The sequence below is a fragment of the Charadrius vociferus genome, unplaced genomic scaffold (genome assembly GCF_000708025.1).
Source record: "Charadrius vociferus isolate BGI_N301 unplaced genomic scaffold, ASM70802v2 scaffold40, whole genome shotgun sequence".
Taxonomy (NCBI): domain Eukaryota; kingdom Metazoa; phylum Chordata; class Aves; order Charadriiformes; family Charadriidae; genus Charadrius; species Charadrius vociferus.
In genome coordinates, this window is record NW_009646496.1 from 6,060 (window position 1) to 17,109 (window position 11,050).

Sequence of the window (11,050 nt, forward strand, 5' to 3'; positions counted from 1 at the left end):
GAAGTCTGGCATGGTTCTCTTTGCTTTCCTTCCTCCCATCATTCCCCCAAGAGGAAGATATGGATTTTTCCAAAAATTTTTTTCCTTTCCGTGACCCATCCATTATTGTTTCCTCTATGTATCTACGACCTCCAGAGAAAAGCCAGATTACATTGTGCTGAGCACTGCAAAAACATTATGTGCAGACTGTTTTTCCACCTGGGATTTTAGAAATTCTCTCCCCTGCCCTAAAAAAAAATTCCCTACAAGCTGAGCAGCAGAAGGGAGCTAAAAGATTTGTTCTGAGATGGGGACACAGATGTGTGATCCTGCTCTTTGCACCCTTATGCCATCACTTTAGGAAGAAATGAAGGGAGAGGGAGTCAGGAAACATAAAGGGAGGGGGAGGTACTGTTGGGTTTGGGGTTTTTTTGGATTTTACTTATTTTGAAACACTGATTCATGCTGACTGGAAGTTTCAGAAATGTGTCTTTGTGTTAAAAAGTCAGTTTTTTACTTTGAGGTGTTTTCTTAACAACTGGGTAGCTGCATTATACAACTAGTGCACGGTCTACCACTATGATAAAAGTGACCTGAAAGACAAGGGAATGCCTCTTAATCTGATACTAACCAAAGCCCATGCAAGTCTTAGTCCTTTACAGACTTGATACAGAGCTCTCTGTTATATTACAGAGAATTTGTGTTTTATTAGTGTCCTAGGAATAGGACTTAACTTGTCTTAGATTCCTATTAGTTGAAAAACCTGCTTAATACTGTCTTTTCAGTGACCTCCTGCCTCCAGTGTGTTTTAAAACTAAGGAGAAAAGGGCCGAGATTCCAGTCCCAGAGAGCTCCACCACGGTGACAATAACCACAAACAGCATTTCTGCTTTTTTTGCTACCAAAGATTTTGAAATTCATGAGAAAGACATCTGTAAGTATCAGGTTTTATGTGTGTACATAACGCCTTTATAACTATGATTAAGTGTTCCAGAAGTGCATATGCTTGCAGTTTTCTTTGGCAGTGTTCCTGTATATAAAATGTTGATGTGCTGAGTCCATATGAATCTACCATACATAATAGGTTGTTGTTTCTTCCCCTTCAGGGGAAAGAAAACCCCTTTATCATAGAATCATAGAATGGTTTAGGTTGGAAGGGACCTTAAAGATAATCTAGTTCCAACCCCCCTGCCATGGGCAGGGACACCTCCCACTAGACCAGGTTGCTCAAAGCCCCATCCAACCTGGCCTTGAACACTTGCAGGGATGGGGCGTCCACAACTTCCCTGGGCAATTTGTTCTAGTGCCTCACCACCCTCATAGTGAAAAATTTCTTCCTAATATCTATTCTAAATCTACCCTCTTCCAGTTTAAAGCCATTCCCCCTCGTCCTATTGCTACGTGCCCTAATAAAAAGTCCTTCCCTAGCTCTCCTGTAGGCCCCCTTTAGGTACTGGAAGGCCGCAATAAGGTCTCCCCAGAGCCTTCTCTTCTCCAGGCTGAACAGCCCCAACTCTGTCAGCCTGTCTTCGTAGGAGAGGTGCTCCAGCCCTCTGATCATCTTCGTGGCCCTCCTCTGGAGCCGCTCCAACAGGTCCATGTCCTTCTTATGTTGAGGGCTGGATTCAATAATCCAGGTGTGGTCTCACAAGAGGAGAGTAGAGGGGTAGAATCACCTCCTTCGCCCTGCTGGCCACACTTATTTCGATGCAGCCCAGGATACGGTTGGCCTTCTGGGCTGCGAGTGCCCATTGCCGGCTCATGTTGAGCTTCTCATCCACCAACACCCCCGAGTCCTTCTCCTCAGGGCTGCTCTCAATCCATTCTCCACCCAGCCTGTATTTGTACTTGGGATTGCTCTGGCCCATGTGCAGGACCTTGCACTTGGCCTTGTTGAACTTCATGAGGTTTGCACAGGTCCACGTCTCCAGCCTGTCCAGGTCCCTCTGAATGGCATCCCTTCCCTCCAGCTTGTCAACCATAGATCATAGCAGAGAAATCAAGGGCAGAATGTGAGGAGGAAAACAAAGTACAACACCATTACATGCCCCTAATAACTCTTCGCCTTTGTTTTCCTAATTGTAAATTAAGGATTTGTAGACAATTTCCTAATCTACATACTGAAGTATCTGCATGGGGCATAAAGTGCATTTTCTCAGTCTTGACTTGAGAAAGGCAGAATAAACTTCCTAGTGCCTGTTCTCCTATCTTAAATGCTGAATCGCTACAGAATTAAGTAGTTTATTCCTGCGATTTCACAACATTTTAAAGGCAGTTATATCATATATCACTCCTGACAGGATCATATTTTCTTAATATATGCCCAACTTATCGATTCTGTTCAAATGTATATGAAACTGAGCAAATACATTTTTGCTTGTGTGGTGGGTTGACCCTGTCTGGACATCCAGTGCCCACCAAGCCGCTCTATCGCTCCCTCTCCTCAGCTGGACAAGGGAGAGAAAATGTAACGAAAGGCTCATGGGTCGAGATCACTCACCAATTACCATTATGGGCAAAACACACTTGCCTTGGGGAAAATTAGTTTAATTTATTACCAATCAAATCAGAGTAGGGTAATGAGAAATAAAAACTAAATCTTAAAACACCTTCTCCCCACCTCTCCCTTCTTCCCGGGCTCAACTTTGTTGCCGATTTTCTCTACGTCCTCCCCCCGAGTGGCGCGGGGGGATGGGGAATGGGGGTTGCGGTCATTTCATCACATGTTGTCTCTGTCACTCCTTCCTCCTCAGGGGGAGGACTCCTCACAGTCTTCCCGTGCTGCAGCGTGCGGTCCCTCCCATCGGAGACAGTTCTCCACAAACTTCTCCAACATGAGTCCTTCCCATGGGCTGCAGGTCGAGGTGCAGTCCTTCAGGAACAGACTGCTCCAGCGTGGGCTCCTCTCTCCACAGGGTCACAGGTCCTTCCAGGAGCCTGCTCCAGCACAGGCTTTGCATGGGGTCACAGCCTCCTTCAGGTGTATCAAGCTGCTCCAGTGTGGGGTCCTCCACAGACTGCAGGTGGATATCTGCTCCACCATTAACCTCCATGGGCTACAAGGGGACAACCTGTGTCACCATGGTTTTCACCATGGGCTGCAGGGGAATCTCTGCTCCAGCGCCTGGAGCACCTCACCCCCTCCTTCTTCGCTGACCTTGTTGTCTGCAGAGTTGTTTCTCTCACATATTCTCACTCCTTTCTTCTGACTGCTGCTGGTGTTGTGCAGGATTTTTTTCCCCATCTTAAATATATCATCACAGAGATGCTGCCACTGTCGCTGATTGGCTCAGTCTTGGCCAGCGGTGGGTCCGTCTTGGAGCCGGCTGGCATTGGCTCTGTCAGACATAGGGAAAGCTTCTATCAGCTTCTCACAGAAGCCACCCCTGAAGCTCCCCCGCTACCAAAATCTTGCCACGCAAACCCAATATAGCTGCATCATATTGTAGTCATAGATAAATTAGACTTTTTTCCACTTCCTTCCTCCCAAAGGAGGAAGCTGTAAGCTGAAGATGGCATTGACACCATCTGCTACACTTGCTCATAATTTAGTCTTTGGTTTCAATTTGCCTGCTTATTCCTTTAGTGCAGTCAAAATCTAAAGTCAGTACCACTTCTTATCCCTGGCTCAGTTTTCACTTGAGAGCAGCTCAGGAATTTTAACAAAACACAACTCAAAAATATGTGTGAAACACACTGGGTTCTCCTGCATCTTGTTCTCTCAGGTTCTTCACAGGTTATCCTGGGTAGCATATTGACTGTGCTGAACATTTTGCAGTCTCTCAGAGCCTTGTCTAGGACTGAAGTTGGATAAATCACACATTTTAAAAACAGGATTTATCCTGCACCAGGCTCAATTCCCCTTGAACTGCCATAACCCTTGCCTGTTTCTCAGCCTCTTGCTCCTCTTGCTTCACCACCACCCATTCATAGAAGAGATGTTTCTGTTTAATCTCCCTGTCCTGTCCCCATCACCGTGTCATGACTTTAATATTTCTTGTAGCTTAAAATCACATCCCCCGTGAACCTGTTCAGAGCCTCATATGAGCTTCTTCCACCCTGTGCTTCTGCTCTCCTTTCTCCCTACTCTTGCTTTTGTGTGAGTCCTCTCTTCCCTGCTGATCTCCAAAACCTACTTCTTCCTTTGGGGGAAGACTCCCTAGATGTGTTCTCATGTACACTTCAAAGACTGTCACCCTGTTTCCTTTATCTCTGTGGCATTGAATGAAGGTTGTGAAAGATATGATGTCTTCCTTACTATGCATTATGAAGAGTCATATTCATGATCAGTTACTCACATTTCTGCATGCTGAGATGTTAGAATAAAATTCTACCTGTGCTTTCCTGGGAACTTTCATGCTCAAGTAATGACAGAGCCCATCTTGTTCTAATTACAGAGGTTGATTTACATGTTTGTATGGCTACTAGCCAGTTCAGAGCAGAGAGATTTGGCTGTTTACACCTGTAGGGCTGGTGTTGCTGACTAATGACTTGAATATGGGCTTTTTTTTCCCCCCTCTTTTTCAAGCATTTGTTCCTCTCACTCCACACATTCTTAGTTTAACACCTGACTTTTCAACTTCCACATTAAATCTTAAGTGGAGTGATAACGGATCAGTCTTTCCATACGGACTGGATGCTTTTTGGCAGATTGGGATACTCCGTAAAGAAGCAATGGAAAAAGTCACACAAGTAAGTCCTTTTCTTCCTTTATGAAAAATATATGTGCAATTTTTGCCCCTGCTAATATTCTCGGAGGTCATTTGAAGAAAGATGATTCTAATGCGGACTGTAGAGCTTTGCAGAACCTGAGTGTAGTCATACTGCTGGTAGGTAACTTGTTAAGTTTCAAAGTTATGAAGACAATGAATGCTATACTGTCAGTACTTATTCACAATCACAGCATTTTTTACTTTTATTTTTTTAATCTAGTACAAGTTTTTTAAATTAGAACTTGCTTATGAATTAGGCAGCTATTTTACACCATTATGTCTGCTTTACTTCTCCAACAGTGTCTCAAGTCTTGGTGGTCTTTGAATGTTCAGTTTGCTTTTTTTTTTCAACTGCAGGCCAATTTGTAGCTCTGTTCTATAATTTTTAGGAATGAAGAAAAGATAATATGTGCAGCCTGGGACTAATATTTAGAAAAGTTTCATTTTGGAAAAGATGGAACATTTCCCTGCCTGGGAGAGGCCCAGGATACGGGGATGCAATATATACTGTTTGAAATGCTTGGCGAGCTTCTTGTTCTCCCTCAAATGTCTGCCCTCTAGTATTTCTGGCTAGCAGTCTATCTGGCTGGTGGGCTGTTTAACATCTTAGGCTTTTGTCCAAGTAAATTCACAATGCAACTGAAATTTAGATAAGATACTCCAACTATCTATTGGGATTTTATGATTTACTTCACTTAATTTGCCATTCTGTTGATGCCTGGGAGATTATATGTCATTGCTAACAGGTGTTCATAAACTCGGTTGATTTTTTGGGAAAACTTTGTAGGTAACTTACTATTCAAAACTGACTCATGAAGACATCATTCTTTCTTGGAACTGGACATCAGATATGCCTTTGGAGTGTACATCACACTATGTGAAGATTCGCTGTTACATTAATGTAATGCAGTTTGTTGGCCGCAAGGATTGGAGCAACTGGAGCCCAGTAGAAGAGGTCCCTGGTATGTTTGTTCCCTTGTCACCACATGGACTTTGATTGCTTTATGAAAAGTAAGCCAAAGTCAGAGGAAAAGTGTTAGGCAGTGATGGCCTGCTGCTTTTGGGGGTGTTTTGATTAGAGAAATAATGCAATCATTAGTTAATGAAGCCTAGTGAGCATTGATTTGTATGTACTAGAGTGCTCCTGAGTCACATTTTAGCTGATCACCATGTTTATAGCAAATTGTTCATGTGGGTTTGTTTGCTTGGTTTTGTTTTCTGTTCTTCCTTCTCTGCTAGGAAAAGATACCGAGCCCAATGGGAGTGGAGTATTTCCTCAGGACACTGTGGTGGCAGTAGGCTCAGATGTGACAATTTGTTGTGTCCATGATGAAGGACAGCAGATACAATGGATTACTTATGGACCAGAAATATACCCAATGATATATCTAAGCAGTCAGAGCAGTGCAATCAGAGTGCTAAATGCCAGTGCTTCAGATACCAGTGGGACAAATGTAGTGTGCATTCTGTCCAAAGATGAGATGGATGGAACTGTCTTGTTTGTAGGATATATGTATAATTATGTTTCCTAACCTTAGGAAAATCAAAATGATTTTGAGACTCTTAGGGTTCTGCTAGGAAACAGATACTATTGTGGCTTTTTTTTTCCTGGCCCCTGGTTTCTGAGGATGAACTGGGATTTTACTTGTTTGACTGATTTCACCATGGAAACTCCAGCACATGGAGAAGACACCAGGGCTGGGAGGATGATTAAGCACCCATGTAAGGACCTCTTCTCTTAGAACCTGGCCCAGTGCTTCTCTCTTGATCTCTTTTCTTAAGGCACTTCTTCATGATTTAGGATACTTAGTAGTTTATTGCCATATGAAGATTTGTCCTTGGTCTCTAATCACTTTAGGTTTACATCTATTCCAGTTTGGTTCTTAACAAGGCAGGATTAAGAGCAAGAATTGTAAGTGAAAACATTCATTTACCAACCAGTCAAATGTAGACAATAAAACAGTTAAACTTGCAGCAACAACAGATGTTCATCCAGGGCAGTAGCTCCCTGGGAGCTAATTACAGCAAAGGAACCCAGCTGACAATTCATCTTTCCTGGAAAATCTTCTAAACATTCTTTTAATATTTTCTTTAAAGATACTGAGTCATTGTGTATCTTCTCTGTGTAACCATGTCAGCCTCAGAAATCTCTTCCAGATACAGATAGCTCTTAAAATCCAGATACAGATAGCTCTTAAAACAAACTATTGAAAGTACCTGGTTCTTCTTTCCCATAATTGGCCACTTCAGAGCTTTGTGTGTTTTCCCCACAGGGGTTTTGAGAGTTATCATATTCCAATAGCTGCCCATTAGAATCCTGTTTCCCATTAGAAATGCCTGTCTTTGTACTTAGGGTCCTTGGGGTTGAGGGAAAGGAGAGGAGAGACTGGACTTATTTTGAAAGTGTGTTCCCAACACCAGCTTGTGCCTCCTGTCATTGATTTTGTGTATTGTGTGATAGCAAAATGCAAAACAGAATCGAACCCTTTATGACTTCTCAGTGAAATGTCATTTTTACATTATGTGTGTAGTGTTTGCTGTTATAGGAGAATTTTCCAGGTAAATAAGTCAGTGGTTCATGAACGAAGGCTTTGATAATCCCATAGGCTTTTCCCATACAGTGGTTTTGGAAGAGCTGGGATGTGGTGACGTCTGTTTCTTGCCAGTGTTTCTTCTTGTGGTACCTACTTAGTGGGAAGAGGACTTGTCAGGATGCTCTTGCTGATGGAGAGACATTCGGGGAAGAAAAGGTAGAGGAAGTAAATTTGTATGTGCACCACCTTGGTTAAGCCTAGGTCTGGCAAAAGAAGTGTTTTGGCCTGCTGCTCATGATCCGAACTTAGCCTGCCTCTGTGGCCTCTTGTGTCCATACTGTCCATAATCTAGGGCAGCTACATGGATATTATTGTGCTACCTTTTGGGGAAAAGTGTATGAGACTTGAAATAAGTGCTCTGCTTAGTCTCACGTTAGCATAGTTACCCTCTATGTTGGGAGCACTGTTCGTCTTCTCTAAGAAGGCATTCAACACTGCTCTAGTATGGGAGCAAAGAACAAGATTTAAAAGAAAAAGATGGGCATTTCCAAAGGAAGAGGACAAGCCATTCAGGGCTTGCTTTAACTTTCAAATTCAGGGTGGAATTTGTGCTAAAAGGAACACCTCCTTGACATGACTTGCTTGGAGGATTCAAAGCAGTGGTGGGGCTGGCATGTAAGAAAATGTGACACACAGACAACAGCATTCCTACATTGCTCAGCAGCTAAACTGACACTCAGAATTTTGGAAAAGTCTTGACAGAGTTTCAATGAAACACTTCCAGGTCAGAGCCTGGAGCTTGTGAACATATCTGCATGTGATTTACCAGATTGTGAGGATTAAGGCACGGACTCCAGGGTGTGGTAAATGAAATCCACTTTATTAAGCAAGCGTGCTCTTTATATACTTTTCTACCAAGGCCACTAATTTTCTACTTTACTTATTTACACCATCGCATATTCTAAAAGATCATGTTCCCACTGAAAAGGGAATCTCTGTTCCCTGTGAGCAGCACCTCCTTATCTAGGGAGTAGCTTCACACAACTTCATCATCTGCCAGAACAGTGCTGCAGCTGCTTATTCCTCCCTATTAGTTCTACCACACTTAACCCTTCTTTTGCCTCAGTCCCCGACACCAGATTACTCACCCACTTCGAAGGCTGGAGTCAAGTGTTAGTCAGATGGGGCTGATGATAATTATCCATATGTTTTATTGGGATTTTTTTGAAGCATATTATTTATATGGTTGGAGCATAAGTATTACCATATATTTGTGAGGCACGCAATCTAGACCCAGCAGAAACAAATGGTGATGCTTTCAGGAAGTTAGCATCCCAACTGTCACACGAGGATGGCAAAACATCAGCTAACTGTTTTGATTTCCTTTCGTGCTACAGATGCCCCTGATATTCCCCAAAACCTCAGCTGTGAAACATCCAACTTCCTGATAATAAAATGCACCTGGAAACCAGGCAGATCCAGTGGACTATATGGAAAACAAAGAACAAAGTACAGTTTATTTGAAAGGTAAAACAATTCAGCACCAAAAGGAGTAAAAAGGTAGAACTGGAATATATCTATTGCTGCCTGTGACTTACTGCAGCATGCCTGCTTAAATGAGATAGTCTTAATTGTTTAGAGCCTAAAATACTTTTCAAGCGTTTGTGGAAGTTAGAACTAAACTCCAAAAACAAAATTTGACAACCCTAGTCTAGTTCTGCAAAATTGCATTGGGAATTAAGGGTAGCTTTTCCCAAAGACTTATGCCATATAGACTTATGACAAAATAAAGGGCTGTGTGTCAGACCTGCCAATATGTGGATGAGAATATGAGAATGCAGGGAGATGGTGAGAGTCATTCACTGATATTTTTAATTATTTTTTTTATATGCAACCTGTGTCAGCTCGTTTGTCAGACATTTACTGAGCTTCTGCTATGCAGGATGACAGAAACTCACTGAGGAACAATTTTAAGACGGGCTATGGGGCATCACCCAAATGCTACTAGGGAAAATAGTAATAAGCCTACACCCATTATCCTCCCAGCATCAAGAACTAGATAGTGTAGAGCAGGCAAAGTGCATTTTACCTGGAAAACATTGAAAGTGACAAATAACACCAGCATCATCCACAGAAAGAAATGAAGGCTGATATTCCACTAGTTTGTCTAACATCCTAGGCTGTGATCTGTGATCAGACGTTGATGAGGATTTAACAAAATTCCTGTGGAGAGGAGGCTTCCCCATCATGCCAAAAGGGCAGTCAGGGAAGGGAGCCAGGAGAGGCCTGAGTCACACAAACTGATGGGAAATAGAGTCTCATGGTGGCTTTGAAGCAAGTCAGAGGGAATGAGGATGTAGTTATGGTCACTCCTGTCATCCAGGATGCTAATGCTAAAAAAGTCAGTGAGTAGGGTGCAAAGAGGTGGACAAAAGAGAGCAGGTATTCAAAGGAAAGGATCTCCAGTCACTGGCTGCCTGTATTCAGCTCATAAATGAGGATGTAGTTCAGACTTGTTTTGCTCAGCCCAAAGCTGTGAGAACATGAATGTGATGCATTTCAGGGTAGATATTCTCATCCTTGTTTTCAGCCCACACTGAGCTATTGAAATGGAGAGTATGGTGTGGAGAGAACTCAGAGCTCAGCTAGAACACAATAAAAATGCCCGAAGGAAGAAATTAAACTTGTGCTACTGAATTTTGCAGTTTATGCAGATTGTAATTAAAACAACTTCTATATATGTGCATACATGCAAATATACACTTTGGATTTTACCCCTAAAGATGTAACTCTGGTCTTGGCTGTTACCAGACTGCCTCTCCTGCTTTTGATTTAAAAATGGCTAGGACTACTGAATGACCTTAGTTTAGATTTGGCAGGGTTAATAGAAAAATGTAATGCATGTCACATCTCCCTAGTTCAGAAAGCAATTAAGAACATTCTTTAAATGCAAATGTATGCTGATCTGAACAAAGATACTATAAATCAGAATCTTGGTTGTGACTTGTGAGGTGGTTTTACAGGACCAACCTCTTTTCGAGGCTTTTGAGAAGTGAGAGGATGTTATTCTAGTGGAAGAGGAGAGTTTCATGTGAGAACAGGGCAAGTCGTGACTGATGCCACTTTAATCTCCATGGTGGTGTTAGATATGCCTCTGCAATCAAATAATTCTGTAAGCCATGTGTCAGTGAACCCATTGTTCTTAATTGTGTTTTTCAGTCTAGACTTCTGACTGTTGTTAGAAATTATCTTATTAAAAATTAAGTTGTGTCGTCCCCACTTTTTACTTTGTAGAATATCTGGTAAAAATGTTTCATGTGAAGTAAATGAAATGAACAGAGAGTATGTCTGTGGCTTTCCAGTACTGGCTGATCAAAAACCCTATGATTTCATATTAGGGCAAACAGAGTCATCACTTTTGGTTGATTTAACTCAGAGAGGTAAGCACTTAAGAATTACAAAGGCAAAAAGATATGTTTACTGTATGCTAACCATTTGTTTGGTTTGGAAGAACTCTGACATGGTGTACTTGTCGTTATTTTGCTTTACTGTCATCAGTGCCTTGTCATGTTTGATAATTTGAACTTAAAAAAAAAAAAGAAAAGAAAGCTTAGGATATGTCCTGAGGCAAGGATTAGGTGTACAGGGAGATGCCAGTTCTCCACAGCAATGCTACCAGATTGGATACACTGCTGTGTGGATAAATGCTACTTGTGATCAAATAATTAGCCAGTTGCTGTTTATGTATTAAGTCATACTCTATTACACATCAATAATTAAAATTTAGGTGTAACTTTATGAACTGTGAATGACCTTGTATTTCAG

The 11,050-nt window shown here is 42.1% G+C and overlaps 1 protein-coding gene across 1 annotated transcript in view; it reads left to right on the forward strand.

Moving 5' to 3' along the window:
• LOC104284577 (leukemia inhibitory factor receptor-like) overlaps window positions 1-10,665 on the forward strand; it is a gene marked incomplete at its 3' end in the record, with an annotated part of 13,788 nt that extends 3,123 nt beyond the window's left edge. Inside the window, 7 exon segments of the mRNA XM_009882928.1 lie at window positions 765-913; window positions 4,508-4,671; window positions 5,479-5,653; window positions 5,931-6,193; window positions 7,327-7,333; window positions 8,623-8,752; window positions 10,520-10,665. Coding sequence (XP_009881230.1) covers window positions 765-913; window positions 4,508-4,671; window positions 5,479-5,653; window positions 5,931-6,193; window positions 7,327-7,333; window positions 8,623-8,752; window positions 10,520-10,665 — 1,034 coding nt within the window.
• Between the last annotated feature and the right edge of the window lie 385 nt (window positions 10,666-11,050).